The sequence below is a fragment of the Dromaius novaehollandiae genome, chromosome Z, assembly GCF_036370855.1.
Source record: "Dromaius novaehollandiae isolate bDroNov1 chromosome Z, bDroNov1.hap1, whole genome shotgun sequence".
Taxonomy (NCBI): domain Eukaryota; kingdom Metazoa; phylum Chordata; class Aves; order Casuariiformes; family Dromaiidae; genus Dromaius; species Dromaius novaehollandiae.
Window position 1 is genome coordinate 43922434 of NC_088132.1, and position 22290 is coordinate 43944723.

At 35.8% G+C, this 22290-nt stretch overlaps 1 protein-coding gene across 10 annotated transcripts in view; it reads left to right on the forward strand.

Annotated features, from left to right (window-relative positions):
• The window catches only part of LOC112995224 (E3 ubiquitin-protein ligase Praja-2), a 136072-nt gene extending 130086 nt beyond the window's left edge, over positions 1 to 5986 (forward strand). For 9 of the 10 annotated variants that reach the window (XM_064502502.1, XM_064502505.1, XM_064502507.1 and 6 more), the window contains 3 exons: positions 814 to 928; positions 1234 to 1355; positions 2740 to 5986. In XM_064502502.1, coding sequence (XP_064358572.1) covers positions 814 to 928; positions 1234 to 1355; positions 2740 to 2871 — 369 coding nt within the window. In that variant the 3' untranslated portion in view covers positions 2872 to 5986. Of the gene's footprint in view, positions 1 to 813; positions 929 to 1233; positions 1356 to 2739 lie in introns of those variants that run through there. The other variant, XR_010386284.1, reaches the window with a different exon arrangement.
• The last annotated feature ends 16304 nt before the right edge of the window (positions 5987 to 22290 follow it).

The following is a 22290-nucleotide window of genomic DNA, read 5'->3' on the forward strand; positions in this document are numbered from 1 at the left end:
TTCAGTTTCACTTTGTATTGCTGGTACGCAGCCAGGTGCATCTCCTGCGTTTCTTAGAGTTCAGATTGGTTACATTTGCTGTGTTATGATTTTTTTACTGAAAGCCTTTCTGCTTTTAGGTCCTTTCATATGATCAAACATATAATCCAGACATCAATTCTGCTTGCTGTGGCATTGGTTTCTTAATGATTCTGTATGATAAAGATCTTAAAATTAAGTTTCAAACAGGTGACAACTTCTCACAGAGCACTATGCATGTCTTAGATGTTTCTCATCTGTATAATAACCTAGGTGGACCTAACTTTTTTCTTTTTCACAAAAACTTATATTGACAGTGTAGCTCAGGTACTTAATGAAAAATTAAGTATCTAGGTAATATTGTAGCTGAAGCCTGAAAACACACTGATGAAGCTTTTATGTTCAGAAAGTGAAATGTAATGACAGTTCAGTATTTGCAAGCTTCATTGGATTGTGACTTGCTGCCTTCTCTAAATAATTTTTTTTTCAAAGCAGGTTGTTCAGTTACTTTATAACATGAGCAACTGTTCATTAGAGAATAAGTTGCAACTTTGACCTGATTTTTTCTTTTTAAGAAAGATTAAAAAATAAGCTGTTACTGTTTTGACCTTCAGCTTCAGCTCATTCCTCACAAAAATAAAAATGATGTAATGGCTAATCAGATGTAGCTTGCTTCGGTCTTTTTTTGAGAAAGTAGTATGATTAGAACTGGTTTCCTTTTTTTATTTATTTTTTCCTTTGTTTTTATATGAAATGTTTCATTGGTGAGTAACGGAACTTGATCTCCCTTTTCAGACTGCTCTGGCACATTTGGAGTCTCTGGCTGTTGATGTTGAACAGGCTCATCCACCAGCTAGTAAAGAAAGCATAGACTGTCTCCCACAGATTATTGTCACCGATGACCACAATGGTATGGAAAAAATAGTTAATTTCTGCAAAGTTTAAAAGAACAAATTTAACTTTCTATAATAGCATAGATGAATATACTTATTGTGCAGCTGACAATGCTGTTCTAAGAGGTACGTTCATAAGCCTTTGCATCTTGAATCAGTCTGTGAATATACGTTTAGGTCTGTTTGGAAGACTAATTTTTAATGGAGTAGGTGTGATTTGTATTTTATCATTAGTGAAGCTGTTAGTATACATTGATTTGATTTAAGTTAATCTTAGATGGAAATAACTAATAATAATGAAAATGCTTTTTCTGCTTCATAGCTGTAGGCCAAGACCAGTGTTGTGCTATTTGTTGCAGTGAATATGTAAAAGATGAAATCATAACAGAGCTACCCTGTCATCATTTCTTTCACAAACCCTGTGTAACTCTTTGGTTACAGAAGGTAATTACTACTGGACTGGGTTTTTTTGAGCATTTTTTTCTGATAAGAATGGTTTATAACTTTTTAAAAACGTGGGATGAAATATTACAGAAAAAACAGGTTAAATTATTTTTATGCTTTGTAGAACCAAAATCTATTCAAAGCAAGGAAAGTAATTCATATCTGTACTAACCTGAAAGGGAATGACCTGGTCTTGATTGTTAGGTGTGCCTATTATATGTAGGTATAAATTAAATAACTGAATGCTTATTACTTGTATAAGGAGAACCCTGGTTTTAGAGAGGAGTGTAGTTGCGTCATTCTCCTTCAATGAGGTGGGGAAACATTTTGGGGAAAAACTATGGTCTGCCTTCAGTAATAATGAGTTATAATATGATTGGTTAAGAAAGAAATTTTTCTTTGCTGTACTCGTATCTGAAGTAAAGACAGTGACTTGATTTTTCTCTGAGAGAAACCAAGAATCTGTTTTGCCAGAATGCATGTCAGGCCTATTTATGGTGGAGAACAGAAATACCTGCTAGAGTGCTGGTAGAGGAGTTCAGAATGCTTACCTTTGAGAAAGGTGCACTGAGTTAAGCTTCATTTTTATCACCTCTAATTACTGTGGTGATTACCCCCTGGGATACCCCCTGCCCCCTCCCCCCCAAATGTGTTACAAAGGCTTGAACTGAAGCTAAAGTAAAAGACCTGGACTGATCAACTAGTATTTTTAATTCCCTCTTGCACTCTGCTTTACATATAGAATGAGTCTAGATTTGATAGCTGTTAAATAGTTTTTAGAAAACTACTAAGCCTACAGTTTGATGTGCTATGTCTTCCAGAGGTACAGGAGAGAGAGATTAATTCATTCAGATCAGGGGAGTAAGATTAGATCTCCTTTGGCATGGGTTGTCGGGTGGGGGGGGTAACTTTTTTTTTTTTTTTTTTTTTTTTTTTTAACCTTCATAGCATTATTTCCATCTCTGTTGTTTGCATTGTGTGTCTTGCATTTTTCTACTGTCATAATAGTAACTGCTTTTGCTGAAAACTAGGACAAAGTATTTCATGTTACTTTTGGGCTGTACCTAGTTTATATTTATTTCTTGCTTTAATAAAAAGCTCCCACCTGTAAGATCTGTTCTTTGAAGAGAGCCTATCTCTTTGTAGGGAGCCTGATGTTTCTTTTATGTAACTGAGGGTGATGGTGGTATAAAAGCAAAATGCAGCTTTCATTTGTGATGATGTTATGTCTCTTAGCTCTGTTCTAGTAAGCTCTTCCAGCGAAATCTGACCTTGAGGTAGTGCTGTTGTTAAGCTGCAGTATACTTTAAATACAAAAGATAGTTTTTGATTTACGGAATTGCATGTGAACTGTGCAAATGACCTGTTTTTTCTTTCTCTGCAGTCGGGAACATGCCCTGTTTGTCGTCACGTGCTTGCACCCATGCTTCCTGAAGCAACTGCTGCCACTGCCTCCTTTTTGTCTGACCATAATTCCTCATCTTCTGTTCACAGCACAACAGGAACTCCGAACTAGGGTCTGAAATGAAGTCTTGGCCACCAAAATAAGAATGTAAATTTCTCCTGTTTAATTACAATGTGAAAACAATTATATATAAAATATTATCTGTAAAATATTATATATAGTATATATTTTAGTTTAGAAAGAGGATGTAAGACTTTCTAAACTGTTTAGGTTTACAATAATAGCTGAAATTTTCAAACTAAAAGTTGGAAAAACGTGCACCCTTTTTTTGCAGTAGAATGTTGCTGTTAACCATAATATCTAAAGCTTGTATTATGATAAATTTGTCCAAAAAGATAATTAATGTGGCACTTTATGTGTTTAAGTTCTTGCAACTGCAGTGCAGTTGGAGCATTATTAAAGTTATGCTTATAACCTGTTTTACATAATATAACCAAACTATTTGTTTTTGTCAAAGTTAGTGCCACTGAGTGACTTTGTGATTGATCTCTCATGTTTGCATCAAATGTGAAGATGTTCTGTGATCACAGCAGTAGCAGAATTTGGTTTCACTGGAAATAAATTGCATAATGGAACAATATTTCTTATGAGTTTATTCCATAATAAACTTTTTTGAGATGTCAGAAGTCCTATTAAACTGCTGATGACATGACAGTCTGGGCTTTTCATAATTGCTAGCACCATTTTTAAGCATATATCCTGTCTAAGAAGTTGAATCTGTAAGAGCTGGATACCTGCTTCCTTCAGTTTTTGTTGAAATTCCATTCCACTGATCAGCTCTTTTTAACCTTCTTTTTGTTTTTTTTCCTTTTTTTTATATGGGGCAGGGATGCTTGCTTAATGCAGATATAGTTAAAATATTTTTAGGCTCCTGGAGTCTGTCTGAAAAGTGTAGTAAGAACTTTATGCACTTAATTGAGAAATACATTGTCACAATATTCCTCAAGGCCAGCAGAGGGGAATGGCAGTGGAATAAACGGGTTATTAGGATGATTATTGTAAACTTAAGAAATATAAAAATGAACATTTCTAGTATTTCGACTGGCTGTAATGGGCTGTGCTACATTTAATATTTTAAAGGAAAAAAGACTGTAGTTTCTAAAATGTGCTTCTATGAATAATTTCATGTCTCTTAATGTTTTTGCACATACTGAAGTTAATCTCGCGGGACAGGAATTTGAGATTTGCATGTGTATATGCGTACTAATGGCTGCTCAACAGCTTTTCTGTGGTCTTTGGATAGATAAGCAATTCCTACAGTGTTGCTGTACAGGGACAATGTATGTGGGGTCAAATCCAAACCCTACTAAAGCAATTTTTTCCAGTTTTTCCAGTAACTAAGAGTTGAATTAAACTCTTGAAAAGGAAAAGTGACTAATAAAATTATCTTCTTGTAGCAATTCTTGAGCTACTCAATTATGATTATGGCTGCCACCATAGTATCTCATTGCTTTACAAGTATTAGTGTGTTCTTTTAACAGCAGTAGAAGATATACAGTACTGATTTTGGAGGGGCATATTGAATTGTGTGACTTGTTTTGCAGTGTGACTTGTGGACTGGAGCAGAACAAAGAATTGATGGCAGTTGACATGAGTCTACCCCTGAGGGTTTTCAATTAGGTAATTCCACACTTTGGAGTATAAGGAAGCCAAAACAGTAGGATACTCGTGAGAAGTGGCAGATGTGGTTAGCACAGCTCCTTATAAGCTTATTTTCCTGTGGGAGAACACTGCATTGCATTTCACTGAAATAGGCATCAGCAAGACTTTGGGAAATGTGACAAGCAACATATACTTCTGGGCGTATATCTGCTCATTGGTGAAGTTCATGCTAATCCAAGAAACAGTATTTTTCCACGTCTTTGTTACAAACCAGTGCTGCGGGGTCATAAAGTAGTTGATCTGTGGCTACCAAATGCTCGAGACAATAAAATAGTAATGCAGTCTAAATTTAAAATTGATCCGAGGTCTGCGTGGAATCCTGGGATGTATGTAGATTTAAGATAAGGCGGAAATTAAGACATTCATATCCCTTGCAGGAAAAAACAGCAGAAGGTTGGACTTCATTGCTTAGTAGTGTTAACCTTGCTATTGTGGCAGTTGTGTTCTTCAGTAGCTCTCATCTGCAGCAAATGCTATGGCAGATATTTTAACCAGCCCTTACTGTATAGTTTCTCTCTGGAACAGCACAATATGATGGCCTTCATTAATCTCTTAACAGTGTTTTATGAAGAGATTTACTTTAATCTCTGTGCAAGATTTGGAAACACTCTTGCTAGTGTGTTAAATTTTTGACTCCAAACTTAACCAGCAAGGTCAAGAGATCAAGCAGCTGTTGTTGGGCTTTTTCCTTCCTTTGCTATGTGTTGCTGGCCTCAGCTCTCACTTCTTTCTGTTTCTAAAAAGCTGGTAAATAGTTGTCTAAAAGAAGAGTGTTTGGGCTCTTGGTGTGTGCTTTTTAACTTGAATGTAAAGGTCTTGGCAGATCTTTCATGGCTCCTCAACAGAGGAAATATCAGAAGAAAAATCTCTCTAACAAGGGATTTGAAAAAGCATATGCTGGATCATACCCAGAAGATTTTAAGTGAAAGTGTATGGCACAAAAAAGGGAGAGTCAAATGATAAACCACTGTCCGTTTGTTGTGATTATTTAATTTTTTTGGTAAATGATGTCATACCAGATTGCCATGCAGATTCTGTGGTTCCTACTTTGAATCTAAAATTGTTTGAGATGGGCCTGGTTCTTGAAAAGGCCATGGAAAGTATTATTTTTTTCTAGAACAATAAAAGTTAATTTTTTTTCTTTGTTCAAAGAGAATATTCTAGACTTTCTACAGTAAAAGAACTTTTAGCTGCAAGGAAAAATCCTTCTCTTCCATGTTAGGTAAAAACAAAACATTCAACAAGAAAAAATAAGTAAAAGTGGGGAGGAAAAAAAGGCTTGTTTCTATTAGAGGTTTGTGTTATCTCTGTATGCAACAGTACATTGGAGGTTTCTGACTTAAGTCTAATAAAAAAAATCATAAAAGTGGATACAGGAATGACCTACTTTGAATGATAGTTCAGTAATATAAAATTCATTGTGCAAAAAGTATTTTTGGTAAACTAACTGTGAGATGTAAGCTGAATGCATTTTAACATTTCAATAAAACATTTTCATTCCAGAGCTAAAATGCAATTTCTTTTTCCGTAAGAAAAAAAGTAGTGTGTTTAATTTTTGTTTCCTCCTTACCCCTGTGTTCAACTCAAGTGTGTTTAGAGATTCTGGGAGGTTTTGAAAGAGAACCTAAAAGGGTAAAACAGTAAATTATCTGTTTTAGCTATTTGACACATAGGCAGCGAATTTTCTTTCTTAGCCATACTGAAAGCAGCTAACCTAACATGAAAGGAACCTCCCCTTAGGTCAGAAGGGTATTTCAGTTAGTTCTTGGGGCCATGTATGTCTGAGGATTTCTGTTAAGATTCAAAAAGCTGTTTGTTAACACTTGCAGCTCTAACAGCTCCTTTGTTGTTATATAATAGAAAGCTCCAATTTTTTCCCCGTGTTCGAACACCTGAAAAAAAATTATTTGCTTTTTTTATTGATATACAATAGCTGTAAAATGCAATTTTTCTTTATCTCTACAAAAATAACTACTCACAAGCCATATAAGCTGTTTATACCAATAATAACAGGATGCTTAAACATTTGAAAACTTTATACTGTCTTTCAGAAGTGTCATGCAATAACTTGAATTCTGCATTCACTGTCCCTTGTAGCAGATGTTTAAATGAATGCTCAGGAAGCAGATATAAGGTAAGACCATGAAACAGAGCAATTGGAAGTGGTTTTCTGGAAAGAGATCGGTACTAGCTGGATTCTAGTCTGGATTTTTAGTTTCTTGAATGAGATAAAGGGGAGATCACAAATCTAGTAGCCTTTTGAGGTAGTGGTAAGGCAACATGGCTCAACCTGGTGTTCCTTCTGTTTTGTCCTTAAATGTCGGATTCAGCTTTCTATTGGCTCTGCCAAGACAAGCAGCAGCTAGTTGGGTCTGAAGTAGTTTAAGTTACTTCCTCGGCTTATTTCTTCATGTTCTTGTTTCTGCTAGCTGACACCAGTTTTCTTTGTTTTTGGTTTGGAGTGGAGGTGTCGAAACTCTTTTGCTGCAGGCAGTTTTTCATCTGCTTGAATTCACCAGTCAGGGCTGTTTCAGAACTGTGGGCCACTGATTTCACTTATCATTTGGCACTTAGTGCGTTATTGGCTCTGATGCTTGTTTGATAGCATCACAGCCTCAGCATGTGGTGCTACTTTGATGCTAACGCTTCCCTTGAATTTTCATATTCTCCACCTAAAGTAAATCTATCACTTGCTTTCTGCGTGTGTGATATTGCCATGTCATTCCCTCTCAAAATACAATTCCAGCACATCCATATTCAGATGTAGCTTTCCAGAAGCAGAATAGTGGAATTCTAGGGTGCTGCAAACTGGGGAGGGGGAAGGGAGTTTCTTCTATAGGTCTCTCCTTCTGCAAATCTCTTCAGCCAGCTTCCAGCTGTGCTCCAGGACCAGCAGATGCCCTTTCCTTCCTCAGTATAACATCATCCCACCAGATGCAGCTTCTTTCTGTTTTCTCTGCAACAGCCCTACTTACCTTCTTGTGGCTTGTGAGCTGCTAGAAAGAGACAAAAAAGTGACAAAGGCCTCATGCCGCAGTTACAAACCTGAAAGCTGGTGGTGGGGGAATGGACGAGGACACCATAGAAAAGTCCTGGAAGAAAATAGCAGTTGTTCTGCATTGCTAGAGTTAAGAGTGTAGTGACTGCTTTCAGAGAAGGGCATTACCTTTTCATATATTCCAGCCACATTATTCCGTAGGGAGAAACTAGGGAGGTTTCTAACTGGACTGTTTCCTCGACATGAGTAGAGCAAGCAGGCTGTCTCTTTCGCCTACGTTTGAACTGACTGTAGTGCAATAGCTAGGTAATCATGAAAACAATTCTGCTAAATAAAGAGTTTGTTCAAGCCTTTCAGTATATAGCAGTAATGGCTTGCTTGCTTAATGGCAAACTCAGATTTTGTAGAAATGTGTACATCACTATTTTAATAGGGTATGAATTGTCACTTTTGAATTCTAATCATTGGAAACAGTTGTAGAGCTTATGGATGGAATTATGGTTTGTAGGTTTTTAGTTGTTAAAGATGGAGAAGATTTATTTAAGCTCTCACCCTCCAACAAGACACAACCATAGTCACTTAAGGGAGTATGATATTATTTTTGGTAGGTTTATTCTTGCTCAGAAAGCCAGGAAGATCATCACCCACCCCAGAAAGTATTTCTCTTTGGTTGCATGACTGTTTTTTTACCTTGAAAGTACTACCTTTGCGCTTCCTTTCTTGCAGAAGCAAATTTAATGACATTTTATTGAAAACTGAGAATGTCCAAAGAGAGCCTACTTTAAACTGAGGCATGATTGTTTGCGGGTGGCTTTTTCTTAGGGAATTTTAGATCAGCTGGCAGATACTAGTGGGTAAGACTCATTGTCCAGTGTTATACAGGAGTTCCGTTAACATGTATGAATCTAATCCCAAAGATTAAGTCAGTGTTCAGGAATCCTGAAGTGCCACTGTCTGTTGCTGGAAATTGTGCTACAATGCCATTTAAATCCTGTCCAAACTAATCAAAATTAAATTTGGTACTTCTCCAAACCAAGGGAGGGTAAGGCTTCAATATGAGCTCATGTCAGATTCCTCACGTACACTGTATTTCAAATAGCTAAGCTCACCTGAAATTTCCATACAAAAATCAACTCAATCATCCATATTCTTTCTGAAGTTGCATATGAATTCTTTTTTTTTTTTAAGTAAGTTTGCTGGCTTTGAAAGTAAAATCTGTCAGATGATTTTAGGGCGAGGGAGAGGAGGCTATTTTGCTGAAAGAATGATATATTCTTTATGGATGCAATTTTCATATACTCTCCCAAAGTGTATTTCCAGATGCGTTATCTTTTGCTTTGAACTTGCAAAGACATCAATCCTGAAAAGGCCCATTGTGTTTTAGTGAATTAATGTAAGACTGTTGCCATAAATGACTCATTTTAAAGCATCATCATCAGGGTTACATTTATACTTTCAAAAAGCAAATGCATGCAACTCTAGCAATCCAATTCACACTCTCCTTTTAACAGCACAGTCTCTCAGTGGTGGCAGTAACTTTGTGAGCACACATCTGAATTGATACTGTGATTTGAGTGTTGTTGCTGTAGGTATTCTATCCTGGATAATGTCTAAGATAAAAGAAAAACCAGTTCAGTAATTGGAGTTTTTGAAAATCTATTTTATCTGCTTGTTTTTGGAATCCACACTCCTTCCTGTGTTTTGTGTTAATGTATGCTTTAGGGCATTCACAGTGGTAATGAGAAAGGAGAATATGTTGGCTATGTGCAGTCCTTGGGTATTGTCGATATGGTGCACGCGGGCAGCTAAGGTGCGTGATTATTTTAGCAGGAGAAGAATATCACTATGTGGAGAATATGCTTCTGTTCTTCATAGGCTAATAATCTATATTTAAGGATTTTGTTTGTCCTAAAATTCCACCTAATTGTGTTTTGTCTCTAGCTGTGAGGCATATATTATAACTAATGATAGCCAAAAATACTAATGATAGTTGTTAATATATAAGTATGAGGGTTTAATGGCGTCTTAGGGCTGAAATGCAAAGGATAAAATATAAAGACTTTAATTTATATCAAAGTCACTTTGCCCTCCAGAGGCATAGGGAAAGGCTTTCAAGTGGATGTAAAGAATTAATAGATAACATAAAGGAGTGATAATGTAAAAAGATTCCAGTCCAATGTATTTTTAACAACCTTTATACCAAAGTTAAAACAAGCTCTTTTTTCAGTTGTGAAACAAAATTGCCTTCAGCTTGCTAGACAGGAGCCTTCAAAAAGGCCTCAAAGGAGTCAGTTATACTTAATATGGTGGGAAGGATTACACTTTTTAAGTTTTAAGCTTGGGTGTTTCTGTGTCAGGTTTTTTTAATTGAAAACAATGACAACACTGATTAATAGGCAGTAAGTGGTAATTGATATCTCTGAGATAGGAAAACTGCTGAATTAAAAAAAATGAAAACAAAATACTATATTGTAATTTGAGTAACTGTAACCTGCTAATGTGGAAGATGATCTCTGTCAATGGTTAGAGAAGCTTCACTGTGTACAAGTGGAATTCCTTCCTCTTACTAAAAACAGAAATACACAAACCATTGGCACAGATTTGAAAATATTGTTTGCATATGCCAGTCAGTTTGCTAGGGGGTGAATGTTGTTTTAAAGTGCTATTTTTTGACTTGTTAGTTAGGGAAGATGTTCTTGTTAGCAGTAAATAGGGTCCTCTTAAGCTGCTGTAGTGAAATGCATTGTATTCTGCACAGAACTGGTTCTTTAGATACGTCTGCCCTTATCATCTTTACAGTTTTCACAAGCCTGAATCACAAGTTAGGTGAGAAACAATAAATTTTTGCTTTAAAGATTAGGCTTAACAAAGTGGTTTCATCCTGATTAGTTGTTTTGACCCAGGAGACTCTGGATTCCAAATGCTGAATTTTTAATTGTTTGAGTGCTAAGCAGTTAAAAATACAGCTTTTTTTTTTCTTTTCTTTTCCCCTCCTAGAAAGCTTTGGGAGAAAGTGAAGTTGTGTAGAAAAATACCAATATAGATGGAAGCAGAAGAATCATGGCAAAGAAAGGAAATTTATATATGGCTAGCACAACTTTGCTTTTTCGAATCTACTCTTGTGACCTCTAGCAATGATAGAAATTCATAAACCAAAGTAGATTCAAAAATGTGAATCTATAAAGTTTGGTGTGATCCACCAAAGTAATATAATCTTATCAGTCCTTGCTTCTGCATTGTTATTACTTTTCCTGTGTTATGCTTAAGTCTAAGTCTAAATCCTGAAAACGTTTGCAGAGGAGAATGCTTTTCAATACACTTACTCAACAACACACAAAGTATAAGCTTATATGTAAGTGTTCATAAATTCAGAGTCATATTTTATAATGCCATGCATCTTATTTGTCCAAGAGCAATAAGGAGAGATAAAAATCAGTACTGGTAAGAAAGCTAGTTCCAGATAAGAGACTTAGTACTGTTTATGTGTAGGTTTAGCTCTGCTTATAGTGAGATATGTTGTTCTATCTGCCTGTTAATACAGATTTAAATGGAAAAAAAGAAAATGGAGTGAGGTAAATCTGGGGAAAGAAAATATAAACTGATAGTGTTTGGGTGTCAAAACTAACATTAATGTCTTCCCTTTCCTCTGTTTTTATTGTCATTTTAATTTTGATTTTTCAGTCTAAGATCAGCTGGTTTTATATCATTCTTGCATCTGCAGTGAAGCATGTAAATCTGTCTTTATTTAGGTACTTACATTTGTTTCTTGAGTTACTTATAGAAAAAGGATGGATTCTGTCAGGTTCCTTTTCCTTAATATCTGTCTGAGCCCAGTTATCTTTCTCTGTTCTTAAATTTCTTAAATTTTTATTTTTCTTCCTATCTTTCTGGACTCTGTACAAGGGTAGTGCAAACTAGATATGCATGAGGAGGAATTTAAAATAAACACATACCAGTTCAAAACAGGAGACTCACCTCAGTGCACTTTCTGTATTTATAGACATTATACTGTGTAATTGAGTATCTGCAGGCATTTCTTCAACTTTATGCAGTAAGCAATATAACATTTTAATTACTTTTTCAAATTCATTGCATCTATTAACATTGTGCCTTTTTTTCTGACAATATGAAAGATAAGACCAACACAAAGCAAATATAAAATCACACATAAAAAGCAAGAGCTAAGTAAAGAGCTTGTTACTGATCTGTGAGCATTTGGGATAAGAATGAATAGCATCATTTAAACAGAAAAGTGATGCAAAAAAACCCAGATAATCTTCATCAATATTTGTTTCTAGCATGGTAGCCCCTATGTATTTTCAGTTCTGTTTCTCCCTGTGAGAAAAAAAACAGCAAGTTTTTCTTCCTTGGAGCTTTTCTTTACAAGTTTTGAATTCACTGCTTTTTTAACTTTCAGTGAAGAAATGCCCTTGATGTCCTTTCACTTCATCCAGTTTTCTTCTGAAAGTGGACAGTGGGAAGAGGAGATTCATTCTTTTCAATGAATCTAAGCAACCTACCTGACCAATGAAGACCAAACCGAGTTGTGAATGAGAGGGGGAAGGGAGCCAAAAGAGCAGCAGGCTAAACAATTGTGCTTTTTGCAGTCTTGTCCCACAGCAAGCTCCCTGGGCACTGCTAGCTGGACCACAGCTCGCTCTGAGCGCTCCAGGAAATTTGTCACCTGATCACCATGGCACATTGAAAACTCTTTGGGTCTAACTCTTACTTGACCTGTAAGAGACTTGTTCTGATTGAGAGGAGTAACTTGCATATATAGGGGAGGAAGGAAAGAGAAGGGTGCCTGTGTGCCCTGCGAGATGTTGAAGGCAATCTGATACTGTATATACGAGGCACATGTCATCTGCTGAAGGGTTTCTATCTGGAAATATCACAGCTCCTTCAGGCTACATTTCTGTATGCTTTCCAACTCTGAATTAGTTAGTGTGTCTAATCAAAAGAATGAAATACCATTTCATTTGTTGAAAAATTATTTTCTATTATGTTACAGAAAATGGTTTGATGAATGACAGTATTCAAAGTATTTATAAACACAGGCATATTATTAATACTATACTCAATGTGTGTTAAAGCAAGACTGTCTGAAGATAATACTTGCTTCTTGCTTATATCACTGAGGGTGGATATCCCTGTGTGAGTAATTAAATTCCTAAACAATTATAATTTTTTTGTCATCCTTTTTGAGTTTATACTTGGTATGCTTTTCTTTTTCTTTTCTTTTTTTTTTTTAGCTAGTCTTCATATTCTATCCTTTGTTATGCATGATATTACACTTCTGAGGCAAATGGCTATATTGCTTCCCACTCACTACCTGTATTTTGAAGCTATCAACAAGTTAGTGTGATCTGCTAACATGTATTGATGACATACTATTTGCGTTGTGGCACTGCAGTTTGGAACATATTAGATGATGCTAGCTAGTCCCAACTCTTCTAGAGTACAGAAGATAGCAAATTCAGGAAGGGTACTATAGTGCAAGGTGGCAACTCATCAGAAAAATTGTAGACATTATTTCTAAAAGAAAAAAAAGGAGGAGCACTTCAATACAATAATGATTATTAACAGGTTTCCATAGTTTCTGCTGCATAATTTTAACTCTCATCACATAATCATCTGACTACTAAGTGATAATACCACAGGTCCAGATTAAATTACAATATCTGAATAAAGTTGTTTCTAGTAATAACCTGCCTTTAAAATTAGAATTACACTTATGTACAACGGACAGTGAAATTTCTGGTTCATCAGGAGAGGAGTTATAAAACCTTTCAGGATCTGTGTTATCCAAGTGAAAATACATCAAATATTGCAGAAGTTTTTGAAAAGCTGTGAGCTGATGTTACATTAGGTTAACAAAAAGAACTCTTAAAAAATGTATTTATATTGCCTTGCAGTTAGAAATGATCTCATGCAACTTTGAGCTATCATTGATGATTATCAGCAAAAATTCTTTGTTTCACACAAACTAATCTTTGAAGATATAATTCTTCAAAATCCTTGCCACTCTTTCCATGCATAAAATTCAAGTATGTATTTGCAATTTGCAAATGCAAAAGTCCATTGCTGTTAAATGACACAGATCCTCATCCAGATAACTACTGTTTTGTTGGTTTTTTTTTTTTTTTTTTTGAGATGGAGCAGTGAAAGAGCAAAGAAGTTGCTGAGCCTCTGTCTGTATCTCTTGTAAGCAAGAGTAAACCTTTTATTCTTTCTATGTATGCCTAGTTGATGTATGAGGTAATGACTAATTTTGTGGAATATCATAAGAGGATGCAAAATGGCAAAACTTGCTGAAAGATGTTGTGAAAGTTCAGTTCTAAATCCTAAAATACATATTCATTGTAAAGAGGCTCATATGCTTGCAAGCATTTGCATTTTTTCTGTGCTACCAAGAAAACCAAATGAGGGGTGGAGAGTGTTATGTGTTCGAGTGTTTGCATTCCAGCCTTAGAGTATCTTGATCGTGGGTTATTAAGTTTTTTTTAAACATGACCAGTGTTTGTGTGTCTCAGACTATTAACTTTCTGTATTAAAAAAAAAAAAAAATCAAACCAGCATAGTCACAATAGAGATAGCATTTAAGTAATTGGTGTCTGTTCAATTTCTTATGAACATTACACATTAGTATTACTAAACGCAATTGTCTTTTACACATGTATGCATATCTTTTGAGAAATTACATTAATAAATCAGGAATTAAAATTTCAATGCAGACTTTTTCTAGAAAATTTCAGTTTTGCATTAAATTCTTTATTGAAACTGTGAAAGCACTCCCCAGTTCTTGCCACAATAAACACTATTTTTTATGCAGATTTGAATTCGTTGTCCTGAGCACATAAAAGAAAGCTAATCTGTTGGAGATTTTAGTATTTTTATTTGCAAATGTGTTATCTTAGCCTTTCAGAAGTGATTTTCTGTTAATTTTGCATATCTGTGTCCAACAGTGAAAGAAATTGCTTTATTGATATGATATCACCTTTTAAGTGCCCCATCCAATGTAGAAGTTAGGTGGCCTTTTTCATACTGATAACTTTCATATATACATTCATATATGTTGAGCATCTTTTCAGGAATATGTATACAGCACAGAAATTAATGTGGTGTTATCAGGCCTACCTACTGTCCCATTCACATGCCCAGTCAGATAACCTGCTCCCAGCAGTGCCTGAAGATGATGCAGTCTGGCCAGTCACTTCCCAAAGTAAGGCAGCGTGAAATGGAAGTACGGGGAGATCCTGTAAGCAACAGGAGAGTAAGTAACTTCTGTTTCTATTGCCTGTCTTATTTGTTTGTTTTAACTGCTTTTAGGAGACTTCCAATTCATGAGAGAACCTGTCTTTGATTGTGGTTAGAGGATGAAGTATCATCAGACTTCTGTTAATGCATTTGTTCCACTGTCTCTTGGACAGGGTGCTTTCTTCTGTCATACTCTCATTTTTTGGCTGCTTCACAAGTTCTCAATGAATAATGTTAAGTACAAAAAAGGGGATAGTTAGTCATTAGATGACTTAGGTTTCTAAAGGCAGAACTACTGAAATGATGTCAGTTCCTATGAAAATATTAAAAAAAAAAAGTCGCTAGATTTAGTATCAGTTGGAAGCTGTTAACTTTTCTGTGAAAATTTATCTAACATACTTTGGTTAGTAATTTATAGTTCAGATTGAGGAAGGAGGAGGAAATTAATGGCTTTCCTTCACTAACAGAATGCGAAGATTACAGAGTGGATTTAAGTCTCAAATGAGGAATCCAAGTTTCCACTGTCTGTAGTCAACTGGCATTTTCTGTAGAGGATAAAGATACTTGCACAGTACAGTCTGCCAGGTTTAATGTCAACAGCAACAGTTGTTAGCTTTTTGGCTTTCACAATCAGTATTGCATTTGAAGGCATTAATATTGTGGAGCTTGAAAAAATTTTTTCAGGTAGTTTTACTGAGAAGTTTTTGCATCAGGGAATTATGTAACAACGGGAATTTTTAATTTTTGTACACTTCTGCTTGAACATGAAGTCAGTGAACTAAAATCTTATTTAATATATTTAAATTTTTCTTCAAATCAACATTATTCAATGAAGAAATATATCTGTTCATTTAAAAGTATCTATTTATCACTAACTCAAGGCATTTCACATTTGTTTTCTTACATTATTTATAAAATTACTATTGTAGATTGTAGCTCTTATAATTTTGATCTGGTGAATTCTAGATTGACAAAGAATTGGGGATCATTCTGAGAAGTACTTTCAGAAAAGAAAAACATTTCCTGTCCTAAATGCTTGTATAATCTAATGTAGGATTATACAAAACATGTTAGGCAGCAGAACTGTGTAGGAAGGATAGATGGACTATGGGAGACTGAAATGCCTGTAAAATAAACATGTTTTGCATAAAAATGGGTCATCTTTGCTTGCCAGCTGTCTCATCGTTATCAGATAACAGAGTACCAGAGTCATTTTGGCAGAGTTTTCAGGAAGGATTTGTAAGAGCATGAGGCAGAGGCTTTATGGAGTTTGACAGGTAGTTTTATAGAGGCATGTTTGTACGAGAAGGCATCTTGGTTCTTAAGATAGTGTGCAGTGCCAGAGAGACTTCTATGTGCTTTACACACATTTGCTGTTGCATTTTATCGTGTAGAAAATTTCTATTAATTTCAAATGTCATATTGTTTTAAGTCAGTAGGAGAGCTGCCTGACTTGGGACTTTTGGTTTAGTCCCCATAGAGCACATCATCTCTCCGGTATCCCCTGGAAGCAGATGGCTTGTGCACTTCGACAAAGAGCCTCAGATGTGACCTTTCTGGCTGCTTGTAGCTACCAGGAACTGGATGTGCATGGTTATGGGATAACATGCTCTAGCAGATAATCACAATATACTGTTTTTATACTGTCCAAATGATGGCCCCAATGTGTTTGAGAATCACTGAACTAGCATTTATCTGAGGAGACAGGAAGGGATTTATGGGCTACAGTGTGGGAGACCATCTGATCACAGGTGCAGCCCTGCTGCGACTTCCCCAAGACGTTTTACGGGGAAGATAAACACTGAGGTCTTTGCGGCCCTCCTGCCAGTGCCGTTCTCCTGCCCAGTGCTGCCTGTGTGATAGCACCCTGGGAGTTTGGTCAGAGAGGGCTCACACGGAGCCATAGTGCTTTGCCTTATAGTTAAATGGAAAGAAGGAAGGAGCTGATTTTGCTTCCTGATGCTCAGAAAAGGATTTGAGCTGACAGACAGTTTTGTGACTCTCCTGGCCAAAGCATTTGTACTCTTTTGAAAGTATTAAAAGCCCCGCCAAAGTTGTTTTTGTCTCAGCACCATGTTGTAATCTCCGGAAGAGATCCGTAAACCCTGATCTATTGTTTCAGAGGTCACTAAACACATGGATCAGTGTTTAGATTTGTGTATTTATGAACTGGTGCAATTCTGTGATGGTTGTATAGACAATATAATTTCAAAATAACTAAACAATCTATTAATTTTTACAAGTGCAAGTAAGTCACAGTATCGGCTCGCACTGTTTATTACCAATGTACAGTGTGCATCCATGCATATATATACGTACGAGAGAACAATCAGTGTCAACATTCAGATGAGAAAGCGCTGGAAACAGAAGGTTCTTTCACTTAAATGTGTACTCTTGTCGACTTCAGTAGAATAAATATTCTTGATACACTTTCATTTTTAATTATATGTGTGTATATGTATATGATAGCACTTAGAATATCTGCTGTCATCTTTATTGACTAGTGTCTTAACTTTTTTCTCAGTAGTGTGTACAGTAAATTTTATTTTTTAAATGAAAAAATAGTACAATCCAATTTCAGATAGCAGCTATTTTATTTATGATAGTTGTACTAAAATCCCAGGATATAATAATCTTTTATGCTTGTTTAAATTTTTATGACTAAAATATATACCTGCGTCTCAGTCTACATGAATATGCTTGTAACTTGTATATGCAAATACTTAACTGGTAATTAGAATATACATGGGATATCTTCATCTTGCTGTATTTCTGAAATGTTTTACATGTGTTTATTCCACCACATTGTCACTTCCACTTCACATGGGGCTCCATTTATTTACGAATAGCAGCAGGATCCTGAAACTGAAGCTCATGGAGGACAGAGGGCAAAATCAGGTATTCTCTTGAGTTCCCTATTTGCTTGATAGCTTTTTTTTTTTTTTTGTATTTTTCTTTATATCAAAACTAACAATAGGAAAGTTATCTCTCTGGGTGTTAAACTTGCTTTTGCCTGGTCACCCCTGTCTCTGAAGTAACGATCATTGCCTGCTAGATGTGTCACAAAGACTGGATCAATCACAGAGAATTTATCTTTTCCTCTGAAGGAAATGACTTGGCCCACAACATTTAAAATATTTTCATTGACATCGTTTATCAAATCTTATAAATTAAGTAGCAAAATCATTTTCCAATTCTCATGAATCTCTGAAAGAATTACCATCTGTGATTTGCAGTCTGTCAGCAAACAGTAACCACATAACAGCAAATATGTAACTGTATGCATGGATAATACATGTGAAACTTCATTTTTAAAAGGGTTCAAAACCTCAAGCACATGTACAACATACCCTTGGACAAGCTGCTCTTACAATCTGCTGGAGATTTGGTGTAGATATTTCCACAGATCGACTGCAAAGCCAGCTGACAAAAACCACTGTTGAACTGAATTAACAACAGGCACCAGAAATTAGTGCTGAATCTCAGTCTGGAAAACACACAATGGCTGCAGGCCACACCATCATAACTCATAAACATTTGTGAAAGCACAGCGTCATCAGAAACAGAAAAAAACTTCCTCAAATTGTTTCGCATATGAAAAATAGCATTTTAAACAGGATGATAGAACATGAAAACACTCTGGGGCAGTTGCCTTCTCCTGCACATCAAACTTGAAAAGCAAATTTCTATTATCTGTTTTGCTATGAAGATAACAGAATAACTTACTACTGCGAACCTACGAAGTTCTGTACTAATGCTTTGGCAGGGTTATATTGTAACTTTTTGCATAAATAGATTGAGAAGAATGCAGTTCATATTAGTTATGTGATAAAGCATGAATTTATAATTTGCTTGAAACAAGAATATAATTGTGTTTGAATGAAGGAAATATTTTAGAAATGATCTAACAGCTCTAATTTGTTCTGTGCAGTTCTGGCATGTTGATTATGGTGTTAAAAATGGAAATATAAAAGCTTTGCTTGACAACTAGGATTGTTGCACAGTACTGAGCAATACTGTTTGTATTCTTTTTTCTTTTCTCTTGCTGACATTGCTAACTAGATACTCACAGAAACACAGTCTACTGGGGACTGTGTTTAGTGGAGTCCCTCAGCTCTCCAGTGTGGTTTATGCCTCAGCCTGCATTTCCACTGGACCTAGCAAATCTGTTTTCCACTGGCAGGATCATTCTTGCTTGCAAGAATTCAACAGGCATTACTTCTCTTTTAGCCCTTCCTAATGATGGGATTTTTCTATCTCTGCTCTAATATGTTACAATTCTTCCATAACTCAGTTCGGGTTAAATTCATCTCCTGTTAGCTATGAATTTACAGGATTTACAACAGAGTTAACTTTAGGCCAGTGTTTGAAAATTGGATCTGCATGGACACTGGCTTCTCACTCACACTCACTCACACACACACACACACCCTAGTTAAGCAGCTTGATCTGATTTCATACTGTGGTAATTCTAGTTGACTTTCCCCAGTTTGAGAGCTAGTGGTCTATTACTGTCTGTCACTTTGATTCTATTCCAGGTTACAACATGTGGGAAGAGGGAGATCAAAATGGATGCTGTAATTTCATTTGCATGATATTTTTTTCTTTTTTCTTTTCTTTTGGTTTGGCTCCACTGGCAAAGTCAGATTAATATGCAAGTGTGTGATGTGTGGACCATAACAGAGAAGCGTTGTAAACAACCTGTTTTCAGTTGTTGGTGCATGAACAATAATTACTTGCCAGTTTTCCTAACCATTTTATTTGTTACTGAATGGAGATGTTTTAAGGAATTTTAACATTAGAAAATCTTCAAACTGTATAGGAATTAGTTTACAAGTTCACATACCCTTAAATGTCCACTGCTTTAAGTCAGAAATCTGAAACAAATTTTTTCATATAAGCTCTTTTCTTCATCCCATGGACCTGGGAGAGCACAGAACCCCTTCCTGTTCTCCCTGCCTTGAACTGAATATCATTATGTAATATAGCATCACTGTGTTTCATTCTCATTTGTATCATTCAAGTATGAACTGATTGATTGGCTCTGCATTTATGTAAATGTAATATAAATGTCAATGTCTTGAGAGTGCCAGAAGAGAAGAAACTACAATTTCTTTTTCTTTCCTCTTCCATTTGTACCATTGAAAAATCACATTCATCACTTTTTTGAGCTACTGACAGTCTAGTACCGTGAAAACCAGGAATGCTGCAATTGCCTTGGATCCATTGCTGCTGCACAGCCATGCAAATTGAAGTCCTTGTTGCCCCTTTAGCTCAAGATTATTTTCAGCTGTGATTTCCTGGGTAAATCCCATAATCTTTGTCTGCTTTTATATCCCTAAAATGAGATTAACAAGGTTTACTTTAATACATAAGCACAGTGTTGGTCCTGTATGAATTGTAATTGCTCATAGAACATGCCAATGCTTCTACAAGAAATGACAGGTCATCTTCATCTAAAGTTTCACACAGAAGAAAAAAAGTCTTCCTTTGCCATAACAGATATATGACATTCTGTTAATGACTTCTGAGATCTGTGACTAACATTATGACAAATCATGCTACTTGTTTCTCAAAGCCATTTTCAAGTTAACATTATTCCAGTTTGTTTTTCATTATTTCTGGAAGACTTTCTTTTTCAGCAGATGCCTTTTATCTATTTTCCTCCTAATTACTTTAAGAACAAGATCAATTCAGAGGCACACATGTACAGATGCATAAATTAATTCTTCAGTGCGTTCACCTCTGCAGCAATGTCCATAAACCTCATCTAAAAGAGAACCACCAATCATAGAAAAGGAGCAGGGGGGAAGGAGTTGGGATGTTCTTTCTAACATTTTCTGGTTCTTAGACATTTTTATTCTTTATCTCAAGAGGCAAAGAGAAATTCTAGCTCAGCTTTGTGGTACTAATTCATGCATTAGTTTGTGGTACTAATTCATGCATTAGAAAGAGGACTTCCTCAGGCTTTTTTTTTTTTTTTTTTTTTTTTTTTTTTTTTTTTTTTTTGGTAACAGTGAACAGAAAAATTAATAGAGAATCAGATCTCTTGCTGTTTGCTGGTTTAACGCTGCCTAAACGAAGACAGGTAGGCTCCCAAGGCTCCCTGTGTGTCTAATGGAGAGAGAGAAGCTGCTCGGAAGCACTCCTGGGTGCAACTCCTTTCTCTCCATTGTTTCCCTAGGTAGCCTACAGAGAGGAGCTGCTTCATTTAGACATCTATATTTGGTGCCTAATTTAAGGAGTGCACTCCTCTCTGCTGCTCTCCAAAGGATGAGACTATTTTTGTAGTCCACTGGGTGGTTAAAGGCTTCTTCTGTTATAGCTGTACATCTCTGCAGGCTACCAGAAATGCAGCATTCTGAATCGTCTATACTTTGCGTGTTTTTTGTAGATTGGTTTTAGTAAGTGGTACCGCTGGTGCCAGTTAGCTTTATACATAAGGTTAATGTAACATTAGCCAGAACAAAAACAGATTGAAGAACACGGTTGTAATAAGGTGTGCCTATTTAAAATAACAACACTTAAAATAGCTTTAAAACAAACAAACAAACAAAAATCTTCTGTTTGGGGGCTTTTCTTGTTTTAAGCCTATTTTTCTGCTTCTCAGAAAAGGAAATTTGAGATTAAAAATGTTTTATGATGCTTTATCTTGCCCATATCATAGTTGAAAGATGCTTAAGTCCATGCTCGTGAAATTCCTTTTTTTATCTACTGCTCAATATAAAAATTCAATAGCTAGTTTAGAAGTCAGTTTTTTCCTCTGCAGAATATGGATTTTTACCTCAACTGTTCACCACCTCCTGCCATCCCAGAGGGAAAGTAAAAGGCTGTGACAGTGATTGCTATGAGGAAATATCAAGAAGGTTAGGGAAAAAAAAAAATCTCTGAATGAACAACAATACAATTTCTGCCTGGTACGATGCAGTATAGAAACACATGGAATATTAAAAAAACATGAGTGAGTACAAGGGCATCCCACACACTCGTTTGTGTCTCTGAATATAGCATCCAGTGAGAGATGTATGTATATATAATGATTCACAATGATGTATATCAAATGTAACTGTAATCTTTAACAAATACATACTAATTTCTCCCTTTCGTCTTTTGTATGTAACTGTAATGTCCTGTTCATTGTACCTGTGCTCATTTTTGCTGGTTATATGTAGAAGTGCTTTCCTGCTTAAAATAATTATTTTATTTTTTAATAGAGTATATATCCATATGAAATGTTTATTGTTTTTTCGGGGTCTTTGTCATTGGTGTGGTTGCTTTTTAAAAAAAGAAGTTAGATAAATTGTTCTTATATTTGTAATGAAATTTAAAAAATTGAACCAAATCCAGCCATGCATTAACTGTATTGATTTCAGTCTATTCATCCTTAGCTTATTTTGGCATATTGTGTCCAGGTTGGTAATTCACTGGGTATTTACGTACTTGACAAATAAGTCTCTGCAGGTCTAGAAGAGATATCACACTGTCCTTATCTGAAACAGTTCTATAGAGAGCACAGTCAAGAAAAGGAAGAAATCATTGTGATAAAGCTTGTA